At 41.9% G+C, this 27,368-nt stretch overlaps 2 protein-coding genes across 11 annotated transcripts in view; one reads left to right on the top strand and one right to left on the bottom strand.

Annotated features, from left to right (window-relative positions):
* FAM13B (family with sequence similarity 13 member B) overlaps positions 1 to 13,041 on the top strand; it is a 54,314-nt gene extending 41,273 nt beyond the window's left edge. For 9 of the 10 annotated variants that reach the window (XM_075164658.1, XM_075164652.1, XM_075164648.1 and 6 more), the window contains 9 exons: positions 1,032 to 1,161; positions 1,646 to 1,727; positions 2,008 to 2,237; positions 2,602 to 2,685; positions 3,874 to 3,969; positions 6,368 to 6,451; positions 6,548 to 6,720; positions 7,140 to 7,241; positions 8,466 to 13,041. In XM_075164658.1, coding sequence (XP_075020759.1) covers positions 1,032 to 1,161; positions 1,646 to 1,727; positions 2,008 to 2,237; positions 2,602 to 2,685; positions 3,874 to 3,969; positions 6,368 to 6,451; positions 6,548 to 6,720; positions 7,140 to 7,241; positions 8,466 to 8,589 — 1,105 coding nt within the window. In that variant the 3' untranslated portion in view covers positions 8,590 to 13,041. The remainder of the gene's footprint in view (positions 1 to 1,031; positions 1,162 to 1,645; positions 1,728 to 2,007; positions 2,238 to 2,601; positions 2,686 to 3,873; positions 3,970 to 6,367; positions 6,452 to 6,547; positions 6,721 to 7,139; positions 7,242 to 8,465) is intronic. The other variant, XM_075164656.1, reaches the window with a different exon arrangement.
* A 528-nt stretch (positions 13,042 to 13,569) lies between these two features.
* Positions 13,570 to 25,894, bottom strand: PKD2L2 (polycystin 2 like 2, transient receptor potential cation channel). Its single transcript, XM_075164659.1, has 14 exons — positions 25,728 to 25,894; positions 25,428 to 25,529; positions 25,051 to 25,181; positions 23,556 to 23,812; positions 22,567 to 22,788; positions 21,726 to 21,954; positions 21,011 to 21,181; positions 19,324 to 19,505; positions 17,923 to 18,043; positions 16,597 to 16,698; positions 15,347 to 15,426; positions 15,185 to 15,254; positions 14,274 to 14,401; positions 13,570 to 13,831 (listed from the first exon to the last, which is right to left on the bottom strand). The coding sequence occupies exons 1-14, from the start codon at positions 25,783 to 25,785 to the stop codon at positions 13,714 to 13,716; spliced, it is 1,971 nt and encodes a 656-aa protein (XP_075020760.1). The 5' UTR covers positions 25,786 to 25,894; the 3' UTR covers positions 13,570 to 13,713.
* Between the last annotated feature and the right edge of the window lie 1,474 nt (positions 25,895 to 27,368).

The following is a 27,368-nucleotide window of genomic DNA, read 5'->3' as shown; positions in this document are numbered from 1 at the left end:
TGCAAGTTAGTTGTGTGACACTGGGGAGTGTGACCCTCCAACACTGTAAATAACCTGTGACCTGTACTGTCTACTACTGTTACTACGAAAGGGAATTTAAGAAGAATTTCCATGCTTGTTAGGGAAGAAATAATCTCATAAAAATGAGGAAAATCTGGAACAGGAAAGACCGAGTTTAAAATCTCCAGTTCTCTGTCTGACATAGATTTATTGATGCAAAAGATAGTTCAAGTACTGTTGAAATGATGCAGAAGACTGACCTGCAGAAAAGTGCTGATTGTAACAGCTGCTCTCCTCATTCTGAAACTAATAAGGATCTACACTAGTAGATTATTAGATTAGTATTTCTAATATCTCGAACTAGATGTCACTAGCTGTGTTGAGGGATTGTTGAGGGATCTTTCAGGCACTTTGTGTAATAAGCGTACTAGAAAATTCTCATGGTCAGTCTTGAAATAAAAAGGCTTTTCACAAGCAGCAAATGTCGAGGAGGTGAACAAGTGCAAAAGATGATTCAAAACCAGAATCACATACTCCAGAAATATATTAATAAGGACAACAGATTAGATGCTGCAGATGTTTTTTAGATAAGCATCTAATAACTTGCTTAAGACAGTTTAAGTGGAGCTGTCTAATTACCAAGGATTGTTCAGTGGTAGCTTCTAGCCTAGGCTTTATTCTGTGCCCAATATTTCAAGAAGTACCAAGTATCTAGTAACTTAGATAAGTAGCCTAGCCACCAGAAAGATGTGAACTGTTTTAATGACAATGTAATTAACAGAATGCTTGAATTTCAAAAATGCTGTTTTTCTGTTAGGGGTATTACTGAAATTAGAGAGGAAAAAATAACACATCACACAGCAGATCAAAGCATTTTGGTTCAGTAAGTAAATAGCTCCGACTGAAAACCTGAAAAGAATGGATTATGAACTGGAGAAAAAAATTGAAATTGTATTATGTTACACAAATATACAAGTTGTTTGCACTTGTTTAATTATTTAAATGACATTTTAAAAATATTTTCAATACAGAACACGAAGAGCATCCTTTAGCTCAAAAGATGACAAAAGGGAAGACAAGACACCTTATCAGCTTGTCAAGAAATTACAGAAAAAAATAAAGCAATTTGAGGAACAATTTGAAAAAGAGAAAAACAGTAAGGTAAGTTACCACTTCTGCTTTTACTCAGGATGAATGACTGCATGGTAGAGCTAAGTTACTTCTTGTAGTTCATCACTGGATAACTGTGGGTTCACAAATGAGAATAATTTTGTTACACACTGCTGTCTGCGAAAGTGAACTGAGCAACAGCAGTACTAGAAAATGTGCCATAATGCCTGAGCCCAAAGAAGGGCAGACAGTGACATTTATGCAGTGAGACTGAGGGGATATCAGATGAGATATGTGGAGAGACAAAAGCATCTTACCACTCTCTGGTGTAACTTCTGATGTCTTGTTTCAAGTTTATTTTCACAAGTGTTGTCCGTTATGTTGGCACTGAGATCTGATCTGGTACTAAGTGTCATCTGTGTTACTAGTCTCATTCGCTGTCATAAATATTACCAAATCTTGAAAGAAGTATTTATAAACAAGGTTTTAGTGTGTGTGTTTTCATAAAATGTAGTTTGTTTGTGTTACTTTTCAGCCCTCCTACAGTGATATTGCAGCCAATCCAAAAGTTTTAAAATGGATGACTGAACTTACCAAATTGAGAAAGCAAATAAAAGGTAAGGGATGCTACAGTTTCTGGTTTTCTACAAACACAAATTATCTACATGACTAAAATGGCTAAATCATTCAGTAAAATTCCACAGAACAGTAAAAATCTTTCATTTCTAGATTCTAAACTATTCAAAAATCAAAATCAAATTATTCTTGTGGCTTTGTTTTTAGCTGATCAGAAGAGAAACTTTGCCTATGCAAACCATTTATGTTCCTTTATTTGCAGTTCAACTGAGAGTGTTATTTGTTTTAAACCTTTGAACTCAGCAATTTTTCTCATTTCAGATGCAAAGCAGAGGAGCTTAGATGGAGAATTCATACCTCAAACACGTCCACGAAGTAACACTCTTCCAAAAAGCTTTGGTTCCTCTCTTGACCAAGAGGATGAAGAAAATGGAGATGAGATGCGGGTTGTGCAGAAAGAGAAGAAGCCCACCAAGGAAGCTACACTTGAACTCATTTTGAAAAGATTAAAGGAAAAACGAGTTGAGAGATGTTTGCCAGAAGATATAAAAGTAAGCATAAGGTTATGGATAGGCTTCTTTCTAAGAGAGAAACAGAGGGAAATAGAGCACTGTCAGATGCTTCAGATATTACTTTATCAACAAAATGATGCCTCTGTCTAGCAGCCCTTTACCAAGCCCTCGAATTTCAGACTCTGTGGGGAAATGATCAAGATGAACCACATTTTCCTTGCTCACTCTTTATTAAAATATTTACAAGTGTGGGCTGACAATATTGGACAGCATGAAATGGATGAAGGTGGGATGTGTGGTATTAAGTAAGCTAAGTTTGGCTAAGGCTTCTGTATGGCTGGTAATGTAGAAAAACTGTTAAAGTGACTTGTGTTTGATTAGATACAAATTATTCTTCTGACAGAAAATGACGAAAGACCATTTGGTAGAAGAGAAAACATCTCTCCAGAAAAGCCTCCTGTACTATGAAAGTCAACATGGACGGCCGGTAATACTTGGTTTACTTCATCAAACTATATTAATGTATGCACAGTCAACAGTAACTCTTGTGAGGCAGTAATACCAGAATGTAATGCTGGTGTATGGGTTTGTGGTTTGTTTTTTTTTTTTTTCCCCCCCCCTTCTTCAAAACACAAAGTTATCTACTGGTTTCCATGTTGCCATCGGAGGAAGTTATTACATTGACTTCTAAAAAAAATTTATGTATTAATAGGCCCATTTCCCACAGATCAGTAGGTTATTGGAGTTTGCAAAGTGATTGGTGTTGTTTGGTGCCTTATATGTCTGTGAAACAAAGAGAAATCTTGAAAATAAACGATGCTATTGAATTTCCTGGGAAAAGGAATGTTATTCTGGATTTCACAAAAACAGAAACGAAAAGACACTTTTTTCTTCCCCCCACCCAAGTCTGTGGCATGTGTATCTTAAATAATTGGGGATATGGAAGTTAGAGTAAGTGACTTGCAATTGGTCTGGATTTTTATCTTGGACAGTGATCAGCATCACTAGTCCAATCACAAGATCTTTCCAGTTACTATTGTATCAGCCTTCTTCTATAAAGCGCATTAGCTTTATAATCAGCACTGCCATATAAATCGACCAAGCCTTTCAGTCTAAAAGCCAAGGAAGAATAATGGTCTTGGAGATACTGGCACTGGTTCTACAATCCCCTTAGGGAGAAAATGCCAGTTACTGTTCAGGATAGCCTTTAAGATTCATTATATTAAGAGTACACAGTGGTCAAGAATTGACAGTTAATCACATACCAGATAAAATCTCTCTATAGTTTCATCTTTTTCTTTTTTCCCGTCATTTCTGTAGAATCATCATCATTGCTAGGCACACAGTCTTCTCCCCCAGTTCTTGGTCCCTTTTTTCCTCTTTTCTATGGGTCTTTAAAGGTAGAGGGTTTTCTTCTACTGAAGCTCCCCTAACTTTTAGGAAGTCTTTAAAACTTCTTCCTGAAAAATATAGGGAGTTAAAGTGAGAAAAGAGAGGAGGAAAAGCATTATTCCCCTTTATCTGCATAAACCCCATTTCGTACACACAATTTAAACTAGTTTTATGTTCCTAATTGGAATATATGTGGCCTGGCATGAGAAGCATACCGCTTTGTGTTTGCTTGTATATTATTGAGTGACTGGTATAATTAATTCTGTGGTTTCTCTGCCTTTAGGTTACTAGAGAAGAAAGACATATTGTGAAGCCACTTTATGACAGATACAGACTTGTAAAACAAATGTTAACTAGAGCAAGCATTACTCCTATTCTTGTGAGTAAAACAAGTGCTATTTCTATTTTTTTCCACTTTTGAACTGCTAGGCTGCCTTTAGAAGAGCTAGTAAAACTGTTCCATAAAATACATCTTTCTTGTGGAAGATATAAGACGTTGTTGACATTGTACTTGAGGCATTTGATTTACTGCTGAGAGCAGAGCAGTTCAAAGCTGTCTGTGACCTTGATGGCTCTTAGAAAGTAAATGGTTCCCAGTGGAAGTAAACAAGCGGTTCTAACTTGCCGTGGCTGAAACGTTCCCAAGTCACTGTGCTAGGTACGGATCCACAGTACATACTGTACTTTTAGTCCTCTCAAGAATAGTAACACCAGTTGCAGTGAAGCTTGCCACTCTTCTGTGCTGCAGGTTACTGTCACCAGAGGCACGAGTGATAGGATGGCCATAAGAACCATTTCATTCCTTCATGCTTCCCCAGTGTGAGACATGTTATCAACGTCTGCAGCATCTTTTCATTGTGTTTTCACGTCATTTCCTCCTAACTTGCAGTGCTTTCTATTCTTTTCTTTCCTCTCTCGGTGGTCTTGTAAGAGATGAGGAAGAAAAGTTTTCATACTGTGCGAGGAGATCGATGTAACCTTGTTTATAGTACCTGTAAAACAGTTGTGGAGTGACAACCAGCCGGCTGTCTTTGTTCTTCGTGAGCTATAGTCAAAATCTTGCACACTGACCCAGACTTGCAACAAAACAGTTTTGGTATTAGCTATTTGACCCTTTTAGAAGGGAGGGACTGCATAGCTGACGTGAGATAATCTCTTTACATACAGACAGTTCTCTACCAGATTTGCATAGCGGCTTACTCAGCAGCAACTTAATCAGCTGTGTACATTGACTCTGACTATCCTTAGCTAACCCCTGTAAGCTGAAGTACGTTGAGATAAAGGGACCAGTTCAAGATTGTTCCTTTCTTGCACGTACGTTTTTGGGTAGCTGCTTTTATAGAAAAATGTTATTTACATTGCAGTCATATTTCAGTTTACGGGCAACTTGAAGGCTTTGATGTCAGTATCCCTTTCTGAACTCCATAAACACAGGTTACTCTTAAACACCTAACCATTTCTCTATGACTGGTGAGTCATAAGTTATTGGTGGTGCCCTTGACCAGTTGAGTTTTATCCTATCTCTCACCTCAAAAATCTGAGTCTTCAGCTGAGATGTTGGACGGGGCTCTGTGCAACCTGATCTAGTTGAAGATGTCCCTGCTCATTGCAGGGGGGTTGGGCTAGATGACCCTTAAAGGTCCCTTCCCATCCAAACTATTCTATGATTCTGTGATTATCAGTAGCCTTATGATTATATCATAGTTGCTGTTTTTTTTGGCTGTGAAATAAAGGGATGGGTAATAGCCAACCAAAAGAATTTTAAATTCAGAAGAGATCTTGGTAACATAATTCCTAATCCATGCCATAAGCAACACTTGTAAAATATTTTTCACAGGCCTCTGCTTTTGAAACCTCTAAGACAGATAAGTGGAGCTCTCTAATTACCAGGGATTGTTCAGTGGTAGCTTCTAGGTAGGACATATTCAGTGCTGGGTATTTCAAGAATTCTTTTTTGGTTTATATGACACTTGCTTCCATGAGATCTTTCTTATGGCATCACGGTATACTAATCACATCCTCTGAAGCCTGTATGGAAATGTCCGAAGAAGCAGGAAGCTATTTACTTTTCATGAACTAAAGTTTTTTGACAGATCATTGTCTGCGTGGCTTTCGTGTTCCACCTTCCTCCTGTTCAAGGAGTCCCTCTGTTGAAATTGCTTATGCTGTCCAGGGATAATGGATGAGCAGGGCATAATTGCCTGTGTGCAACGGGCAGCTAACAGCAACTCCTGCACAGCACAGCGGCACCTGTTTAGGCTGAAGTTCAAAGGATCTTGACACTGAGGTGGCAATAGATAACTCTTACATAGCTCTTCCAACTGTGGGGCTTCAGAGTAGTGTAGAAAAAGAAACTGGAAGAATTGTTCCCAATGTATGTCTGGCAGAAGATAAAAAACGGCTCAGGCCTTCTGTAACTTTATAATCTCCCTGTGGTTTGGTTTGGGAGGAACAAGAGTAAATACGAAATTGAGAGATATCTTTGTGCTTTATGAATTTTCTACAAAACATGGAGAGAGTGAGTGCTTTTTATTTTAAGTCCGAAGAAGAATATTTTTACATAAATTATGAGCTACAACATTTACTTCTATGTCAAGGATACTTCGGGCTTTTTGGGTTATATGGTTATTTTGTTTGTGCTCTGTAAGTATGTTTGCAATCTTATTCTTCTGAAAGAAGAAATACCTTTAGGTATTAGGTGACTTCAACAAAATTCTGACCACACACAGCATTTAAGGTCTAATTGCATATAATGAAACAAATCTAAAATATTGCAGGGGTCACCGTCAACCAAGAGGCGGGGGCAGATGTTACAGCCGATTATTGAAGGTGAAACTGCCCATTTTTTTGAAGAAATTAAGGTGTGTACAGTGCATTTTTTAAAAATACTTCCTAGCACTTGTAATAGCAAACGGAAATATTTCATATTTGTTTTTAATTTCTGCTTTGACTTTCAGGAAGAAGAGGAGGAAAGTGATGGTTTGTCTACAGACCTGAACGATATCTTAAGAACTGCTGTCCAAACACAATCTGTTTTAAGCCCAGTTGAAAACTCTGAGTCTGATGTTGAAGATGGTCAAGAGAAACTGACCCGGGACCTTAGGCTGTCAAGCACCCGCGCTGCTTCTATGTATGTAAAAATAAGAGTGATAATTCTATTATAGAAGTTGCAATTATTGCACTTACAGTCGTGATACCAAATATATGATGTTGGGTGGAAGGGAGTGACGTGTTCAGCACTTCTCAGGAAGTGTTTGGCTTGAATGAGCGTTCTTTCCTCTGACGTGTCTGACTAAGATCTTTTTGTATCAGCGAATTGTTTAGTATCTTCTAAACCTTCTTCAGCCTTAATTGAGCCGTGTAGACAGCAGAAAATTTATACCCTTTTATTAACTACTAGTTTGTTCTCAGTATTTCACCGTCATATTCCTGATGAGCAAGACAGATATATTATTAGTGCAGCTAGCTCAGTTGTTTTTGAGTATGCTTTGAAGAATTTAGATTTAATTGTATGGCCAACAGTTTTTTTCTTTCACTTGAAATTTTTAGGCCTGAATTATTGGAGCAACTGTGGAAAGCCAGAGCTGAAAAAAAGAAGCTACGTAAGACATTACGAGAATTTGAAGAGGAGTTTTATCAGCAGAATGGAAGGTTTGTTTAGCACAAAACCAGATGCTGGACAGCAGCCTCATTTTGTAGCCAAGCATTTATTCTAACTTTCTGTATGAATGTTGCCAAATAGAATCTGATCTGGTTTAGTCTCTATTATGAGTAATCTCCTGAAGAAGATAACATTCTTGAGTATTTTTAACAGCAGAGGAAGCCTGCTCCTGAGTTTTGTTTCCTGTATGACAGCTGGTAAAGCCTAATAATGAAAATGGAAGAAGTGACTTTTTTATTTAAAAAAATTAACATTTTAAAATACTTATTAAAAAAAAAGTATTTTTTATACATTAAAAGAAACCCCTCAGATTAACCTGTTGTTTTTAACATAGGGCAGGGAAGTTTGCCGGTTTGTCCTTTGTTCCAGTAGGTCAGTCCTAACAGTGGATATTTGCTTTACCAATAAAGGGGTTGATCATTTTTATTCTTCTCTGTATTGTTTAGTTCTTTTAGACTTCTTATTTGAATATATATTGTTATGAATTTGATTGAACTGCTGCCCTTTGTATGTAATAGGAGGTTTTTCGAGGTGTATCACCTCATGAACAAAACTAACACCACTTAAGAGGCCAGTCACTTTCTTGACTGGCAGACGTTCTCATTCAACTATACTTTCTATTGTATTTCTCCTTAACTAGAAACTCCTGGACCATTGGTCACACAAATTCCACTAACATAGCTTCATCATGCACTTACTGAATTTGGGACATAACTCCTTTTGACTTTGATGGCAAAAAATGAGGTTGTTAATGAAGATTTGATTTAAAAATAAGTCAGATTAATAGATTAATTTATTACAGTTCAGTCTTAAATAAGAACAATTCTCTGCTGTCCGTTTGTGGGTCAGTCTACATACAGTGAAAAGGTAGATCGACTTAAATTTATTTGTATTTTTCTGTAATGTATACACAGGATCTGAAATGAAAGTCTTCATATCCTGTTGTTAAAATCTCCAGAAGAACTTAAGAGAACAAGTTATAAACAATGCTGCGACAGTTGTGCTGAATAAATGCTGCTGGGTTTTCTATTCAGTTTTTTAGGTGATGGCAATTTTAACTACAAGGAACTGAAATATAACGATGCCTATTATTGGTGAACCAGCTGCCAAAAATGTTTTTATCTGCCATAAGATAACTGCACATTGCTGCTTTTGTGTTTGACTTGCTGCAGTACGGAGATTTTCTTGAAACTTAGTTATGCTTCTCTTTACAGGAACGTACAGAAAGAAGATCGGGTTCCAATGCTTGATGAGTACAGGGAGTACAAGAAAATTAAAGCCAAACTTAGGCTGTTAGAAGTCCTTATCAGCAAACAAGATTCTTCAAAATCAATTTAAATTATGTTCCTCCAAACCATTGAATAACATGTTTCCGTATACAACCACTGTACTTATTGGGTGCTTGTGTTCATTTGTCATGCACTGTTGAAAGAATCCAGTTTGTGCACTTTATTGTGGTGCCACTATAACATGTTTGAAGGGTAAGTAGGTCCTGTCTAGAGAGCAAGTAAGATTTCTAAGTTTGAGACTGCTCTATCCAACTTTAGCAAACACAGTTTCTATCAGAGTTTTGTATGACAGATGCATCCATCTTGTTCCAAAACAACCATAGCTTTTTTTCTTTAGCATTCAAGAACTTTGAGACTTTTGTTATTACCAACTTTTTGCATTATTGAAGAAATTATTAATACCATAATGCTACACTGAACTACTTCTCTTGCCTATTTTTTATTATGGGGGAAAAAAGTCAGCAAATTAAACGTACAGCTCTTTTTCCTGGAACACTTAAACAGACTGAAATTCCTTTCAAAGGACTGCTGTGGAACAACTTTAATTTTTGGTATTCTAAATTGCACCTATAACACAGTAATAATTAACATCTATGGATTTTGCTCATTGGTGGTCACATTTCCTCCTTGATAAAGATGACAGTGGACAAACCAGAAAGTGACCTTGCTTAGTGTCTTTTAAAACTTGGAAAACTGTAAAGTTATATCACATGCTGCCTACAGGACTTACGTTACTGTTGTTCATTTTATCATTTTATCAATTATTGTTTATCAACTAGTGGTGACATAGTGTTTTGTCTGAATTGGATACTGCATCTCCACTTTCGGAAGATTTGAGGAACATAATGAACATTTCAGTGTATGGGAAATCTGATGGCGCTCAGACTTGCGTAGCTCCAGCAGGAAAGAGCTGGCTTAGGACAGTTAAAATTCCACTGTACCTGAAATAAGTATGGTATCAAGGGCTAAAATCAGTGTAGTTAATGTGCACCATAGGGTGAACTGTTGGTTTTGAGTGAAAAAATTACTGCTGTTTATCACGATTTTGTTTTACAGTTGGAGAATAAATATAAGTTATCTAACCCTTATGATGTAAGCAAAACAGTTTATGGGCCTTGCATGATTTAGCTTCAGAGTCGAAATTAAGTAATGTTTTGAGTATCACATCTGCTGTGCTGAATGATGATTTAGCTACTAGCTTTATGCTCTGCAACAGCCATCAGCAGCTGTTCTTGATCTGGCAGAATCTAAGTGTTAATTTTAACTGGTGCTTTCTGAATTTTTTTTTCCTTCAATGTATCAGTTTGATTGTGGCCATGTTTTGCATGCACCTACTCTCACTGCATGTTTCTGTGACTGGCTAAATGTCAACATAGCTATTATTCACACTGCTTTATGAAAGACCAAAAATAACTTTCACACAACGTAAGAAATGGCTAGCATGTAACCTCATAGACTTGCTGTTCTGTCATGAAGCATATGAAATAGGCTGAAAGTAGGATTTTTAGTGCTCAGATTTCATCTGTGTACTGTAGAATACTTCTTGTTTTGTTTTACTCTGCTTGTAGGCATGTAATTTTGGAATTCAGAAGAAAAAAAAAGCACTAAAAATATTGAGCACTGGTGGTATGCCTTTTTTTTTTTAAACTGCAAAATGATCTGGGACCTTAGAGAATGACGAGGTTAAACTAGTCTTGAGACCATTTATCAATTTTATTCAGTTCCATTGTGCAATGTACACTTCAGTTACTTTTCTATCAGTCTGCAGACACGGGTGTATCCAAACATTGAAACTAATGTGTACTGTATAGTGTTGTACATGAATGTTTGTGTTTTATATACCACATGCAAAATGTCAATATGCACTATTTAAATGTTTTAAATAATATATTCCTCCTTTATAATGCTTAAATCTATATGATTCCAATATTTTTATAAGTGAGTGAGTGATCAGACTGGTTCCAATTCAGAATTAACAGCTGCTTTGTGTTTGTTATGCAGTGTTTGGCTGTTTATTCAGTATAGTAGATAAGCATGGCAACAGTTATGCTGAGTGTGTTTTGTGCCATCCTTGTTGAGCAATAAATAAACGGTAGAACTAGGCATTTTGTGATATAACAGTTTTACTTTGGTAAAAGCAAAACCTATATATCTCTATGGATATATAGATATGGAATATATATAACTAAACCAGATATAATTGCATTGCTATGTCTGGTGCTCATTGTATAGACTTTTATAATAAAAGTACCTTAACCTTTATTGTCATATATCTTTGTTTCTCATCATGCTTTTTCCTCCACTGCCGTCTCTTAAAAACAAGTGCCGAGTCCTTCGCTATTCCTACATGTGTTTGTAGTTTCAGGGTGTTGCTGCGGCAGGTCCGAATTCCGCAGCCTGCCAGCGGAGCCACCAGTGCTGGCAGTGGCTCAGGTGCTGAGACAGCCCTTGAGGAAGCTACAGCAGTTTAAGCCTTATTTCACCTGTTTAGACTGTGCTCGGCAGCGACAGCAGGGAAGTGACCAAATCGGCTCCTGAACTGACAGCTTGGCTTACCGTGCGATGCGGGCTGCAGTTCCTGCTAGGGTGCCAGCCTGCTGCGCCATGACGCAGGAGCAAACTGTGAGTCTCGCTCATTCCTGCTCCAGCAGTAGCAACTTCGGGAGTAGATGGGGTAGAGAGCTGATTCCGCCATTACTGGGCTAATTAATTCACTGCCAGTGAATACACTTCAGCTGATGAGCAGTATTTGGTTGTGTCTCTAAGAGATCCATAACGATCTCTTAGCCTTAAAATGGGTGTCACAGCAGTTACCGCAGTTTGTGGCCAGCAAACACTGTTACTGCACACACTTCTGTAAACACAAGAGGATGCTTTTCCTCTGGACCAAATTGATTTTTTTCATAGTATATTGATGTAAGTTCATGTGAAAAGTGACTGAGGTCTTTCAAACTGACTCTTGTGTTGTATTTTGTGTAAATCCACCTTTCTTCAGCCTAAGGCCTGGCAGGGGACAGAACTCCTGAAGGTGAAGACTGTGGATGTGTGGCAGTGCAGGTAAATGGGAAGAAGAAAAACAACTAGGAAGTCGAGGAGCAAGTGAGGGAGAGGAGACAGAAGGCAGACTTCAGTACGTTCTTTAGGGTGGGACAGAACAACTTTCCCTCTGATGACACGTCTTTCCTCTGAAGATAGCAGAAAAAGAAAGCACAAATTCTTAGGACAGTGGCTTGAAGAATGAACAAGGTTGCTATAGATCTGTTCCACATCTATTCCTCCATTTTCCTTAGCATTATTTATTCGACAAAGCTTGCTCTGATCAAGATGCTAATGAGAGGACAAAAGTCCCTCAAATAGTGGTTGCTGGGAACTGTTTGAAACCCACGTGCTACAAAGCAATGAACTAAGAAGATTTTTATGAAGGAAACGCCGTTTTAAACGCCGTTAGCCAAAACGGAGGAGAAACAGATATTTTTGAGGGTGCAAAAAGCTCAGTGATACTGAGACAGATCTTCCTTGCTGAAGAACCAGTTCTGAGACAATGCAAATCTATAGTATTCCAAGGTTCACCTCTTCAAAGAGGTTTGCTTGAGCCGTTATGTGACTGCAGGGCAAAGAGCCTGCTGGGAAAAGTGAGGCAGGCTATAAAGAGGGTTTCTGTGCCCCAGAGTAGTGGGGCAAGGATGAGGAGTGCTTGAGAGCTCTTCCATGAAGTTCTGGGTAAGTAACTGTGGCTAAAGGTTTCGAGACCTCTTTGTACGAGAGGGGTTGCCAGAGGAGGAAAGGTCGGAGATGCCGAAGGTGCGATAGATCTGCTTTCCTGCATGTCAGGCTATTGAGTAATCAAGATAAAAAGATCATTGGTGACCTATGTTTTCTGGGACAAGGGTCCTGGGATACTGCATAGTGACAAGAACCCTTTGGAAGTGAAGGGAAGAGGTGGTTTTATTTTAAACTGGTCCCTTTTAGAAGAGAGGGTGTCTTGGCTTGGCCAGGAGACCGAAGTACAAAATCGGTGAACCCCGACAGCAAAGCAGTGCACGGCAGCGTTGTGCTACGGGGCTGAAGCGATCTCTTTCTGGGGCCCTTCAAACGCCTGTCTGCTCCCCTCCCCATGAGAGCTCCTCCACAGCGTGATTAGACGCAGAGACCAGAGACTCTGTAGTAGCTTGATAGCGCTCTGCAGGACATAAAGCTTTATAATATTGTAAATCCTTGTAGGATTTATAGAAGTTTCAGGATACTTTGGAGGCTGGGGGTTGCGTGTCATGCATGAGCCGAGATACCCAGCTTCCCTAGGGCAGAGGCTGCGTGGTGCAGGTGTTGCAGCCTGGTGATGGCCCCGTGTTCTCACGGCATGGTCAGATGGCATTTGGACATGTGTCTGTCTTCCTCCTGTGGCCGAGTCCCAGTAATGAACAAATATTAATGACTACATAGGAGCAGACAGTTTCTGGCCTGAACGTAACACCTTGTCTCTCAGGCAACGGGTATAAATGGATTTAGGAATAAAAAGGACGTTCTGAAAATTCAGGCTGGTGCAAGGGTGAAGCAATCGCCCTCTGGTGGTTCCAGCCGTTAGGGCCTGATCAAAACAAATGACTGATTTCCGGAAAGAATATTTTTTTTTTTCTCTGAAGGCAACAGTAACCTGTTTTGGAAGCAACAGGTGCCTGGAACAAGAATTGTTGAGAAATCAGCATTAACCTTGGCCGCAGGTGCACTGGCCCAAGAAAGCGGTCTGGGGAAGGGAGGGCTGATGACCCGTGTGCTGGACTGTGCCTGGGATTGAGGCTGGCACGGGGCTACGTGGGGCCAGCGAGCGAGAGGTTCGGAGCGGGCCCGGGGTGCTGCCATCGCTCATGACCTGCCCTCGGTTACACGTCTCTGTCCCACAGCAGCCCCAAAACAAGGCGGAGGAATAAATGTCGCTCAGGCGTTTGTGGAGATGCCTACCAGAACTCCAGCAAGGTTGGTCGGCTCTTCTCAGAGGTAAAGCAGCACCTGAAACTCTCAGAGAAAAGACCGAGAAGCAACAATGGTGTTACCTTTATTAACATTCCCGCCTCTCTTACCCAGAAATAGAAAAAAATGGGGGGGGGAATGGGGACTCTGGATTTATTTAAACTGTGAGGAGTCAGGCCATCTCTGCTACCAGATGAGCTCGTGCATTTTACTGTGCCGTCTTGCCTGCAGTATCCTTCAGTTGTTGCATGCTTTTCATAATTCTCCTGAGTGTTGCGTTAGTGCTATTTAATTCCTTCCCCAACTGGGCTGTATAGCTGAAGAGCCTGGAACACACAAACACAGCCACGTATCCTTGAGATGGCGCTGCCCTTACGCTTGCATTTGCAACCTCCTCTCTGCTCACTGGTGTCAGCTGCCAAGGCTCCAGGTCCTGAAACAGCCCTTCACAAGCACAAGGTCTTAGTCTCTGTCCCCCTCCCTGGCAGCCACACGGAGATCTTCTGGAAGAGTGACAATATTTTAAATTCTTGTCCCACCTCATTCTTGACTGATGTCCTTACAAGCTGCTCTACTAAATTCTTTTGTTTCCCTCTTCCCTCCCGGAGGGCAGCTGTTGTCAGCCAGTATAAGAGCACTTAATGTATCTTAAAATCCCTGACTTTGTGTTGATCTGTCTCAGGTTGTCACTCAGTGAGGGTTTCAGCTAGGGCTGCAGCTGCCTGGGGATGGGAATAAAACCGCAAGAACAGACTCACACACACTTACTGCTGAAATTCTGCAGTGGAGACGTAGCTCTGAGCTGTGACCGAGTCTGTCACAGTGTCCTCAGTAGATGGATACTTCTGACAAATTTTTTCTTCCCCTTCCTGCAGCTTTGATGACTTCAGATGGCTCTATTCAGCACCAGAGAGATTTAGAAAAAAAAAAATGGCAAAGCCAGCATGGCTCACTGGGACACCTGTAACACAGTCACTCATGCAGGGAGGGGGCACGCATGCAGGAAAAGACATGGGCAACTTTGGGGAGAAAAATGTTCTCCATCAGATTTTCCTTCTGGCCCTTCCAAAAATACAGGATCTAGGAATACACATTTCTTTTCAGAGTTGAGAGATTGCAAGCATTGTGTGTAGTAGTGTTTACAGCCAGCCAAGGGGCGTTCCCCTCTCGTGTTGTAGAAGTGGTTTTTTCAAAAATATGTTTTAGAAGTACTTGCATAGGCTTACCCCAGATATGGAACTACCAAAGACTGCTGGAAACCTCCTTTTTGTAAAGCAAAAGGAAGCTACAGTAAACTTTCTTCTTGCTGTAGATGCAGCCTGTGACCCAAGAGATTGCTGTAAAACTTGTTTGTTTTCCGTATGTCTGTTTCTGTTTAACATTTGGGCAAATGCCCAGCTCACAACTTTATACCCTTGCTAAGACACACTGATCTCGTCCTACTGCCAGCTCTGCTATTGTAGTGTATGGCCTTGCCTGAATAAGCTTTCATTTGAAGTTTTGGGCATAATTAGTGATTTTTCTTTATTTATAGGTCTAGCTTTTGCTATTCCTATGATGTTAAAACTAGTATCCTGTGGAGAAATAGCTTTTGTAAGTAACTGTGACTCCTTTTGTATTATTCAACTTCTGAAATATAATCAGCAGTTTCTAAGAATATAGGAAAGAATAAAGCCTACCTTTTCATTAGCACTGTCTCCATTGGAAAGCTTAGAAATATCCTCTCTTTCAGTGGCTGAAAATTCCTTGCTTGTCATTCACACAAATGAGAAGAGACAGAAGTCCTGTGAGAATAGGTCTGTGCTCAGTACAGGGGGTAACGGCAAATGCTGAGATCCTACCTTTCCAAGCTCTCGTCTGCTGCGTTTGTATCCATCTCTGGTTTCTTCAACTTGAGCTTAACAAGGGCCTTATTGCAGCTCTGAACATAGACAGGGAAAGTCAGACATGTTAAATGGCTTGCGTTTAACCAGAGACACTTTTGCACAAGGACTTGAATGCAAGGAACAAACCGTCAGCATAATGGCCTGGCAATTAAACAGAAATCCCACCAGTCTATCGCTTTCTTTGTTCCCTTAGCTCAGCTCAGATTTGCTATATCTCAGAATTGTCATGAAATTCCTGAAGGTAATAGCCAACCAAATCCAGTAAGAGCTTCTGTTTTCAGGCATATTCAGTTTAATCTTACTATAGTCCCTGTTAAGTAGGAGAAAGAGCTTGGGTGGGGGAATCTAAGCTGTGCTGTTGCTGACCAGACCAGCTGTATCCTGGCCAGGGACCACTCCTTCCTTTTCCTTAATGAAAGCTAGGCTTTGCAGAAGCGATGTAACTTGTGTCTATGCCGCTCATAAAATCCTACAGGAAAATGTCAGGTAGATACGGCTGCCAGCCCTCCTCTGGAGTGGTCAGGGTAGGCCAGCTTGGAGAAACGCAGTCTGAAGGCGCAGGTCTCTCGTCCCACACCTATCTCAATCTTACTTATCTCGCTGGTGATGCTGTGTTCCCCAGTTAAGTCAGGTTTCTAGGCAGAGGTACTGACTTGTCCCAGCAACAGAACTGCATGCAATCTCTTTGGCTTCCGTGTATGCATTTGGCAGGAAAGGAGGAGGTCATAATTTCAGGTTGAACTGAAAAGTTAGGGAAAGATTTGTTCCCCTTTTGTACTCCTGGCACATAAAAATGGTCTGAACTTTGTAGAGTTTTAAAGGTACATATTTTAACTTCTTTTGCCTTCCCATGCAGAGATCATCTTTAGTTTCTCTGTTTGGAAGAGCAGCAACTGTAAGCTCTGAAGAAAGCTGATAATGGGATATATCACAAACCAGGCTGGTCTTAAATACTGTGTTTCAAAGGGTGAAGTAAAGGTAGGCTCCTTGTACCCTAACTCATATGCTACTCTTACCATTCGGAGCTCCTGTGGGTTTGATGGAAGGATGTCTCTGTATCTGTCAAATGTTTATTTGAAGTTAAAAATAAAAATATTCTTAAATGGTTATGGCCCAGCTGTTTAAGGCTCTTTGCTAGTGATGTAGCTTAGAATTCCTCCTCTTATCTTGAATTAAATGAGGTAGTTACGGAAGTGTTTACTTACCCGTCTAAAGAGGTCTCTGATCTGAAGTTCTTGAGTGGGTATCACTTCAAAGTCTGCCTTGACTTCTGAATAGGTGTCATTTATAATAGCCAAAAACATGTTCTGCACAGGAAGAATGCAGTTAGGTATTTGCTTCTGGAAATTGCATTTGTATTATGCTGGGGCTGTTGTTTTGGGGGCTGTTCCATAACGGAACTGAAGAGCTTTGATGGGTGCAGACGTGCTCCTAATGCAGTTAAATTATCTGATAGTCTTAGGGAATATTTTTGGGAGACAAATCACTTATTTCCCATCTGCAGTATCGGCTAAAAGGCCCAGTTCCTTGGAGGTAATGGATTTCCTGTCGTATACTTGTAGCTTTTTCAGATGATGTTTCAATCTGAAGTAATTAATGAAAACATCAATCTAACTGATAACCTGCACCTACACAGTCCCATCAAAGTCTCTCTTTAACCTTCCTACCTGACAAGGCTGACATTATGCAGTTTTCATGAGCACCCAATTAAGTTTTTGTCCTGGTTTCGGCTGGGATAGGGTTAAATTTCTTCCTAGTGCTGTGTTTTGGATTTAGTATGAGGAGAATGTTGATAACACACCGATGTTTTCAGTTGTTGCTAAGTGCCCTCCTAGTCCAAGGACAGCTCCCGTGCCTACTGACGGAGCTAGGTGCACAAGATGGGAGGGAACATAATCAGGACAGCCAGCCCAGCTGGCCAATGGGGTATTCCATACCATGTGACGTCATGCTCAGTATATGAATGGTAGGCGTGATCCAGGAAGTACCGATCGCTACTTGGTTATCGGTCAGCGCGGGTGGTGAGCAATTGCATTGTGCATCACTCATTTTGTATATGCTATCATTATCATTATTATTTTCCCTTTTCTGTTCTATTAAACTGTCTTTATCTCAACCCACGAGTTTTTCTCACTCCCACCCTTCCAATTCTCTCCCCGCCCCACCAGCGGGGGGAGTGAGCGAGCGGCTGCGTGGTATTTGGCTGCCTGCCAGGTTAAACCACGAGAGTTTTCAGAGATTAAAATCTCAAGAAATGGGTGGTGCAGTAGAGTGAAAGGTGCAATATACTTGTTCTGTGGTGCAAAAGCCCCTTTTGTGGCTGTTTGGAGGAAGGGAGAGCTGCGAAATGTCTTGCCTGCTGGGAACTCCCGCAAGAGAGTTCGGAGTGTCTCTCTGCCCAGGTGTACTGAGGGGCAGCCAGAGCAAGCCCAGTGTCATCTTGGGGTGAAAAACACTGTCTCAGAGCACTATACAACAGTTCTTCTCTACTGCTTATGCAAAAAGATAAGCATTTTTAAGATGATACCTACCAGCAATACGAAGAACACAAAGAATACAAATGTGATGAAGTAAATAGGTCCAAGGATTCTGTTTGCTGCTTCTACGGTTTCAAAATTAAAATCTCCCAGCACAATTCGAAACTGTGTAAAGCTGGGAGTAAAAAATACAAGAATGAGGTTGACTGGCCTCTCTAAAGAGAAGTATTGTAAGCATTATTTTAAAAAAAAAAAAGGCAGTAGATACAATTGAGACTGATTTACTGTTACCTTAGTCACTGAAATCAAAAGGCAAGCCAGGATAATACTGCAATGGTAAATTGAGCATTTAGCATATATTTGAGAATTTGAAAGTACAAAGGAATTTTTAAATGGCTTGTATGAGAAAATACTTTCATTTTGGATAAATCACCTGGTTTTGTTTTGGTTTGTTTTTTTTGGGGTTTTTTTCCCAAATTATTTCCCCTCTGTTCTAGCTTCATGATCCCTCATCTTCTGTTAGTACAGAAGGTAACAGTGTGGGTCCCTATGTCCCCCCCATAGGGGATTTTATTCCTACCTAAGACAAATAAATATTTCTCTGTATTGCAGCATCTTAGAACTGTCTCACATCCAAGAGGATCCAAAACGAGCTGTTTTGCTGCTTTAGAAGTGCCTTAATTTTACATGAAAAGCTGCTTTCAAACAATCTGGTACACTAAAGATATCTCTCTGAAGTTGTAAAAAATGTAGCCATGGGCTAAAACACAACGTACACTGCGGGTGACAGGTTAGGGTTGCTACAAGGTGCAAGGACCATCAAAACCAGCTCCAGCTGGCACCTGGAACTGATCTGATGTTGCTGCTACAGTGAGTGGCTGAAAAAAATCTGGGGAAGAAAGTTAACAGAGCCAGCAGATGGGATTTGGGACTCTTGGCTATGCAGCTGGATGTTTTCTTAAGAGCTGTAATTCCTGTTTGCAAACGTGCTCAGCTTGTGCTCTGAGCCACTTGGGTGTCTCAAGCAGTTCTGCTGTGGTTTTCGTGCTGGGGACTGTATCACGTACCCAGTGGCATGTCTGCTGGGTAGTTTCAGACTCCTGCTTTTGGAAGAGGCAAAAGAGAACAGCCCGCTGCCAGGCTGGCCCAGTTGTCCTGGGGCCTGGTTACACATGGCAAAGTTGTGTTGAGAGCTGTGGGGACTATAGCTCCACTGGGTGAACTGCTCCCGAGCTTCCCCTTCTTACGGTTCCCTGACCTGTTTAATGTACATGTGGTCCTCTTGAACATATGAAGGCTTTGGTAAATAGATTGTAGGGCCAATGAAGTTGGTTTTACTCTATGAAATAAGCTTAAGTGTTGGAGACCTGTGCTCTTTAGTTCTGCTTAGCAGAAACTGGTTTGCACCTGCAGCAGCTGCGGGTTTTGTATCAAAAAGTTTAGAATGTAGCATACATGCAGTTTTGGAAAGTGGAAAACTCTTCAACTTGCGACCCGAAGACCAGATAGCCTAACTGGGCATAGGCAAAGAAAATGATGAAGAACATGATGGCAAATCCAATGATGTCTTTGGCACAGCGAGATAAAGTGGAGGACAGTTGTGTCATTGTTTTGTTAAAGCTTACATATTTAAATATCTGCAAGAGAACACAACATATTGTTATTGGGGGATCAAAATATACTGGAACATCTTAACAGAATTTCTGGAATATTATCTGTAATTGTAATTTACAGGTGAAGTCATACCTAGAAATAAGTTGCATGGTATGTATCTGTAAGGAGAACTAGGATTTGGTGTGTTTCTGGAGGAGATGAATATTCTGCAGGGCAAATACCTTTATGTACTAAAGCTAATAGTGTGTAGACAGGTCTTTGCTGGGTACTGGTGTGTGCAATTAGCTCTAGCAGATGTGGACCCCTGGTCAAGGAGACTGCAAGCCATAGCACCCTCCTGCATCGGGGGATTCCCTGATGGGCTAAGTTGGTAAGGATCTCTCCTTTACTTTGGATCTGAAACAAGGCCTGAACAAAAGACTTGTTCAATGACAGTCATTAATTATAAACACAGTTGTGCTACTAAATTAATAGTAATCAGTCTGAGGGGAGGATGATGCAGGGGGAACATGCAGCTGGGGTACAGAATGGATGTAACGAGGAAGACTGCCCACAGAACTGGTTAACAACCAGTGCTCCCAAACAGCTGCTTCCTGCAGCCTTGGCCTGGGAGGTGGAGGAAGACCAAAAGCCTGTTTATTTTAAAAGCACATGACCTTTCATGATAGCTTATGTTCAGGTACTTGGGGCATGACTGTAAAGTGTGATCTCTTCTGGCAGATGTGAACACCTCCCCTGCCTGTTGCCCAGCACAAAGCGGCTGCGAGTTTTACGAATACGTTAGGGGAGAGAGGGTCTGTAAGCAGTCTGGGATCAGGCAAAGCTTTGGGAAGTCTCATCCGTCACTGGGAACACTGAGGCCATCCAAACCAAAGTCACTGAAGCCTGCCCCAGTCAGGGCCAGCAGGGTTTAGCAGATTAGGGGCAGTGGCATGCAAACATGCAGGACTGGTTTGGCCCCAGAGCACCTGGTTAGGAACAGAAGTAGCCTCTGATCTTAAAGAAGTTTGCTACTCTGTCCAGAGATCAGCAAATCTATTTGCAAGTAAGAATGAAATTAAAGGTGTCCTGGCACAAACCTACTTCTGAATCAAGTTCAGTCACATTTTGCCTTCCTCTGCAGTTAAAAAGGTAGCTACTGTTTTCATAGCTTTTGGCTACAAAAGCTATGAATAACTTCACCTATTACAGCCATGCCACCTGTATAAGTCAGGCTGTGACCTAGGTAATACTGGGTCTAGGAAAAGACCGAGTTTGAGGAGGCTGTTTGGCCATGGTAATTTCCCAGCTGCTCCAATGGAGACAGCTGCCCATGTGCAAAATTTTTTTTAAGATGGGCTTGGAATCTGTGTGAGCCCTGTTTACGAGAAGGAGGTAATTTTAAACTCTTCTGGAATCTTACAAACGAAAGTCTCCCTTTTAGCCCCACCTTTGCAATTCACCCATGAAAAGGCAAAAGTGAACATTTATGCTATGCTTAGAAACACTATGATTCTCGAGTACAAAAAAAGGGAGTAAGAACCAATACCTTTATCCAAGCAAAGAAGATGTTGACAGCAATCATGTTGTTGTAAAGGACTTGCCAGAATGCAAGGAAATAGAAGTCTGGATATACGTGGGCATCAGACAACAGCTCCTCCATTAGCAGGGACACTTGTACAGTGCGGTAGATGTTGAAGGCAATGGCAAGGATGGATACCTGAAGGAAAGCAGAAGCCAGTGAAACTGAAGTCCAGCTATACCCCCTCTCTTCAGACTTGTCACTTTGCACAGGAAAGACTGTACTGATTTCAAAAGGCCCTTGGTTAGATTTGAAGAACCTGAGCTTTTTAGATGTTTTGTCATAAACTGTATATATGAGACTTTATTGGCCAAATCTTTGTAATTGTACTGTGATAATTCTGAGCTTGTGCTATGTAACATGTAACATGCTGCATACGTTCTAATTTTACTGTGTTAGCTCTGTTACGTGCTAGTGCTTCCCTGCTCTGCAAAGATTAAGGCTAAAGCAAACAACGCGGACAATGAGTAGAAAGGACATGGAACCACAGCAAGTTGACAGCAAGGCTAGAAAAGAGTTCGAGCGTGCTGAACTGTGGTGGGCCATGTGGCCTCTTCAGTGTAGAACAGTGGGTGACTGACTCCAACCAGACACAGATTTGGGCTGTTCTAGCTCGCTGGGTGTCTGTCCAGTGCTAGCCTAGGCTGGCAAGCAGCAAGGTGAAAGTCAAGGGGTAGCTCACCACCAGCAGCAGCAACTCCAGCCAGTTCCAGGCACTTCTGAAATATTCCATTTTCAGTTTTACTATTTTTATAGCTTCCTGGATTATGAATGTAATGATAAAGAGGCAAAAGGCGATTTCGCAAGAAGCCAGGAAGTAATCATAATACGTGACGTATCTGAGGAGCTTCACAGAATAGAAATGTGAGGAGGTGAGAGCACCCCCGGTAGCAGGGAACTCTACCACCAACCTGAAAAAAATTGGGGACTGGTGTTAGTTACCATCCCTTTAAATCATCTCAGCCCTTAATTTTCTAATATTAATTTTTACGACATTAATAATACCTTACTGGAACTCCTACATCCGCAAGATTTTCTTGTAAGGGCTACGCTATGTCCCTCATGAAAAGAGTATTACATGGTAGGGAAGGTTGAGGGGAAAAAGAGAAGCTCTTGGGATACTTCAGCTATGGCGTTTGGTTAAAGGTCTTTAAAGAAACTGTGTCTCAGAAGAGCAAACGTTCACCCTACCCTGAGTCTTTTTCCTCCACTAGCTGACAACAGGACTAATAATCCAGCCTTTGACCTTGCAAAAGGCTATGAAAACTATTCCAACAGACAGCAGCAACCAGCTGTACAGACCAGACACCAACTATTCAAAAAAAAATCTGTGAAAGGAAGGATCTGAGTCTGCTCCCTGCACTAACCGAATTTCTGTATTTTTAATGAATTACTGTCTTGCCAGCTGCTACCTGAGAAACATGGCTACATATGCCCGAGGTGACCAGCCTTTCCTTGCGTCCTTATGGAAGCACCATGCCTCAGTAAATTGGATTTCATATGTAGTAAAGGTAAGAACTCACTTGATTACGCAGAAGAGGTTTATGTTAGCATTGTATGTTGAGAAGTCGATAAATACAACTCTGGTTCCTCTAGTGAGCCAGCTGTTCTGCCTGAGAAACACCAACTTCTCCACGCTCTCCTGCTTCGATTTAGGTAAGGTGAACATATATCCTCCACTGCTGTACAAGCCCATAGATCCCCAGTACCATGGGGATAACGAGGAGGCTGAGGTGTATTTCCATCTATCAGAAATGGGAGAACAGAGCAGCTCAGCTTATGGAAACTGGACTGAAGTAAGCTTTAACTTTTATTTTATACAATCCTTGTATAAACACAAGAACAGTTCTTGTGTTGTTCTGCATCCACAACTGACTATTTAAGCCAGACCTTTAAAAAACACTTTTCTTTACAGGAAGTATGCATGAGACACATGGCGTGAAAACATTCCCATTTCTCTTATTTGCTAAATACTCAGTACATTCACAAAACAGCAATTGCTTATCAATCTGGATTTCACCCAACGTCGGCCAGACAGTTTATTACCGTAAAACCTTTATAGGTAAATGGAATATCTCTGGTTTACTAGTTCATTGTTACTGTGCCGTGTTCGCCCATTCTTTCATTAAGTTAAATCAATGCTAAATGCAGTATGTGAAGCAGGCCTTTTGGCTCTGTTTCCAGCGCATTTTAGCATGATTCCAATTTATAAACATGTGATTTAAATTCAGGCCTCATAATTGAGCATTTCTCCAGAGATGTTAGTGGAGATAGGTCCACAACATGAGCTTTTGCTGAACTGGGCTTGCTTTTCCAGTTCTTCCTGTCTCTCCACTATAAACTTCCCATGCCAAATTCCTGTCTATAACGTTGGCACAAAAACAAATCCATGGTTTATCTCAATCTAAACAAGAGAAAAACTCAGCTAATTGCATTTACAGTTGTTACTAACTGAAGAATAGTGGCATTAAGGTTTTCAAAAACATTTCTGTGCTGAAGTAAGATGACTTACTCAGATTCATTCCTTAGACCAAAGTCAGACCTGTCTTCAGCTTGATAATGATATTCACTGTAACAGCCTTCTAAAAAAGTATGAAAATATGGGTAGATGGAGCAAGTGTTGTTGTGTACTTTCAGCTGGCGAATCTGGGCTACTCCTAACAGCAAATTCTCATAGTAAATATGGCTGTTGTTGTTCTGGAGGGTTAACGTCATGTTGTTATACCATTTGTCCCAGTAGAGTCCATCCAAGAGGGGTCCCTCTGCAAACTATATGTACAAGTGAGGTTAAAGATTCAAAAGAAGATTTAAATACCAGGATTACCCCACTTTTTAGCGTACAAATCTCTACAGGGTTCTCAGGTTACTTTTAGCTACAGAGTCTAAACTAGAATACAAACAATTCCCACCTATATAGTGTCTTATGAATACAACATATTTACCTTTTTTTGCTATGAGACAATTCTGTTCCCTATGCAATTTTATCAGAGACATGTAACGGGATTATTCAGGGTAAGACTACAACATATGTCTGTTTGGGGTTTAATTGAAAAATTCTGAATTCTAAACAAATATGTTTAAACACAAACATTATAGGTTGTTTTAACAAAATCTGTTGGTTATCTTAATCTCTGAAGATCTGTTTTGGCATGTATTTCTGACTAGGTTTTTAGTCATCTGCATCTAAATGAAGAAGTATTTATTTTTGAAGGCGGGGAAAAAATCCCTCTTTTTTCTGTGTGTTTCTTAGATGCAGATAAAGAGCATTAAGCTTGGGGATAACGTTATTCCGAGTGCAAAACAACATGCCCCCATGGTCTGGCACCATCTGAGCATGTATTACAACCATTTCTAGTACATCAGCACACACATTATACAGCAAGGGCTCACTATTTTATGGACTAGCCATAACAAACACCATGATAAGAGGGAGTACAATTCTTCCAAATTAATTGTTATAACCAGGCATTTCCATTTTTAAGGAGGAGTAGGGTGAGAAACTTTGCCTTCTGCTGTCAGCTGGGCGATGCGAGTAATTTTGGGAAGTCCTCCACCTAGTAGTAAAAACAGAGATGTGTTTTGCAGCCATCACTGAAATATGATGTAACAGCAAACCAGGTGAATCAAGATGGTACATTCTCCTGGCTGCCCCAATGGAAATCATAATTTTTTTTCTTTAACAGCTGAAAGTCAAAAGAACTGTAAACCCAAAATCTGTTTTTATTGAAGCTCTTTTCAGACCAAGCCTAATATTGAGAATATGATGCAGCAATTAATTAGCCTATTGGTTTCCTTGACTGACTATTCAGAAGTATCAGTATTATTTTTTGTACCCAGAATTTCTCTATATGCATTTTAAGAAGTTATTTGCCTTTCTTCAGCGGAAAGCTCAACATCTAGCACATGGCTTTTAAGAGAACCGCAAGACTCTCTTGCTCTGAATTAACACTAGGAGCTTCTTCCCTTGGTTGTTCTCCAAGAAAACATCTTTGCAATGAAAGCCTTACCCTCCAGAAATCATCTCTGCTCCTAATACTCCCGAAACCACTCCTGTCGTCCTCGGAGGAGGGCTCCAGGAAGAGATGGGACAGGACTTTGTTCAGGTAGTACATGTCTGTGCTCACCATGCCAAACGTCACTGGAAAGAAGGGGCAAAGAGGGGATGCTCGTAGGCTGAAATTAGAGGATGACAACAGCTTCTAACCTTGCTTCTCCCCTTCAGTCGTCATTAAGTCACACTGCTAGAAAAAGGCAGTCAGAGCAATTTTGACTGAAGTGACACTTTTGGGTGGATGACAGGTGGAGTAAGGAGTAAATACTGAAAGAGCTTACAGATTCATTATTGGTAAACAGTTGAAGTCGCCTCAGTCATTTGATAACTTACGTATGCAGAGGTCTGTCAGGAAAACGATGTAGATGACCACCTCCCGCAGGGTCGTCTTCAGTTCCAGTTCTCTGCTGCAACTGACCCGCGGTTTCACGGCACCTGCTCGGGGACATGGCGGCGGGGGCAGAGTGGAGTCAGAGCCCTCAGTCCCCGGCGAGGCCCGCGGCCCGCTACCCTCCGGCGGGGACGGTGGGCCGAGGCCGGCCCCGGGGTAGCGGCGGCCGCGGGTGGCCCGGGCGGGGCCGGCCCTGAGGGGAGCGGGGCCGGCCCTGAGGGGAGCGGGGCCGCCTCACGCACCGCTGCCGCTCAGCCTCTGGTCCACCGCGGGCCCCTGCCGCGCTACCGACGACTCCATGGCGGCCGGGCCGGGCCGGGGCGGTTCCCGCCGCTCCCCCGTTTGAATCCCAACGGGCGGGAGGGAGCCGGCGGGGCCGATCCCCCGCCTCGGGCCGGTTCCCCTCCCCGCCTGCGGGAGGCATCGGGCTGGGGGGCGGGGGCGGAGCGGCCACGGGCTGCCCCTCCCGCCCTGGGGGCTTATTACTGTCGTCGTTGTACTTTCGTTAGCGGTGTTCAGCGGGCTGTCCCGGCCTGCCCCCTGAAAGCCCCGCAGGCCCGCAGCGGCGGTGCCTGGTAGAGCCCGCGCTTCCCGCTCCCGTGTTGGCAGCCGTTCTTTCGGGGAGGAACTTAAACGGTAAATTGCAGCGTCTGGTTGCCTCCAGGCTAAATCCAGCCAGTTAGGAAATTCCCTTCCTGCTGCGAAGAGCGGCGGGGAACGTAGGATATGTTACTTCAATGTGTATTCGCGCAAACGCTGCGAGCTCAGGTGCTGCGGGGGCTCCCGGGCGTGAGGAGGCCCTGGGACGCTCCCGCCCCGGACCCGGCGCGGCTGCTCAGCACCCACCGCGCCCTGCCCGAGCCCCGCAGGGGCTGCGGCCTCAGGAGCAGCCTGCGGGCGGGCTGGCTATCAGTGCATTCCGTCAGCTCAAACCCGCAAAAAGCGCGGCGGGGGGCCGTTGTTTTAGTGTATTTCGTTGCTCGGGCAGCCCAGAGGGGAAGCGTGGTGGTAGAGCTGCGGGATTTTGTTGGGAGTTTAATAGTGTTGTGCAGTTCAGAGTTGGGAGTTTTATGTAATGCAACAGCAGTGTGGCGTGCAGCCAGGACCTCATTTTTTTCCGTTCTGGAGGATGCTCGTGGGGTTTTCTGTCTAGCAGCAGTGTTACTGTGCACCCCTCGAGAGGAGGTCGGGCAAGTCCCATCCTCACAAATTTTCCTGTAGCAACTGCAGTTCAAAAATCTTCAGAGAATAAGTTTGTCGGAGTTTGGAAAAATCAGGTTCTGTGGTGTTTATTATTATTTTGAGCAAAGTGGCTGTGAATAGCAGCATGCAAACTGATGATTCAACTCAACAGCTTGTTGAGAGCTAACAGTCAATAAATCACAGCCACTCCTTGATTAAAAGAACAAGAAGGGGAAGAAGTGGTAGCCTTAACACTTCATATTATACAGCGCAGCTTTTGGGTCAAGTGTGCAAGGAGAAAAAATATTCACTGGCATGTTTTAGCGTTAAGGGAGTATCAGCATCTAGTTTGTGCTAAATAGTTCATAGCTATCAGAAGACAAGTAACGGGGAGAGCAGGAAGGGGAGGGGACCAGTGGCAGACTTAGTAGGGTAAGGATCCATCTTTGCCAGGCTGCAGCTGATGCCAGACATCCGTAGCTGGTTTCAACAGATCAAGGAAGAGTCGCAGCCAATGTTGGATATTTAAAATTTTATTTGCCTCTAACTTATTCTCATAAAAACACTCTAGTCTATTTGGTTTTAGTATTCAGACAGTACAGACTTCTGACATTATCAAGAGTGGTATTAGAGAAGCAGTACAAACCAATCTACTTTAGCGTGTAACCAAGCACAGGTGGAACTAAACCCACCCACACTTG

The sequence above is a fragment of the Calonectris borealis genome, chromosome 15 (genome assembly GCF_964195595.1).
Source record: "Calonectris borealis chromosome 15, bCalBor7.hap1.2, whole genome shotgun sequence".
NCBI lineage: Eukaryota > Metazoa > Chordata > Aves > Procellariiformes > Procellariidae > Calonectris > Calonectris borealis.
The sequence above is the reverse complement of the archived record's forward strand: the minus strand, read 5'-3'. Positions and strand labels throughout refer to the sequence as shown.

What these genes read in the sequence shown, in the direction of transcription:
- PKD2L2 (XM_075164659.1), bottom strand. Translation starts at nt 25,785, where the DNA reads ATGGAGTCGTCGGTAGCGCGGCAGGGGCCCGCGGTGGACCAGAGGCTG. An exon ending in TCAGAGACCTCTTTAGACGG is followed by an intron (nt 15,427 to 16,596) that starts GTAAGTAAACAC and finishes GTCTATGTTCAG; the next exon opens with AGCTGCAATAAGGCCCTTGT. An exon ending in GCAGACGAGAGCTTGGAAAG is followed by an intron (nt 15,255 to 15,346) that starts GTAGGATCTCAG and finishes GTGAATGACAAG; the next exon opens with CAAGGAATTTTCAGCCACTG.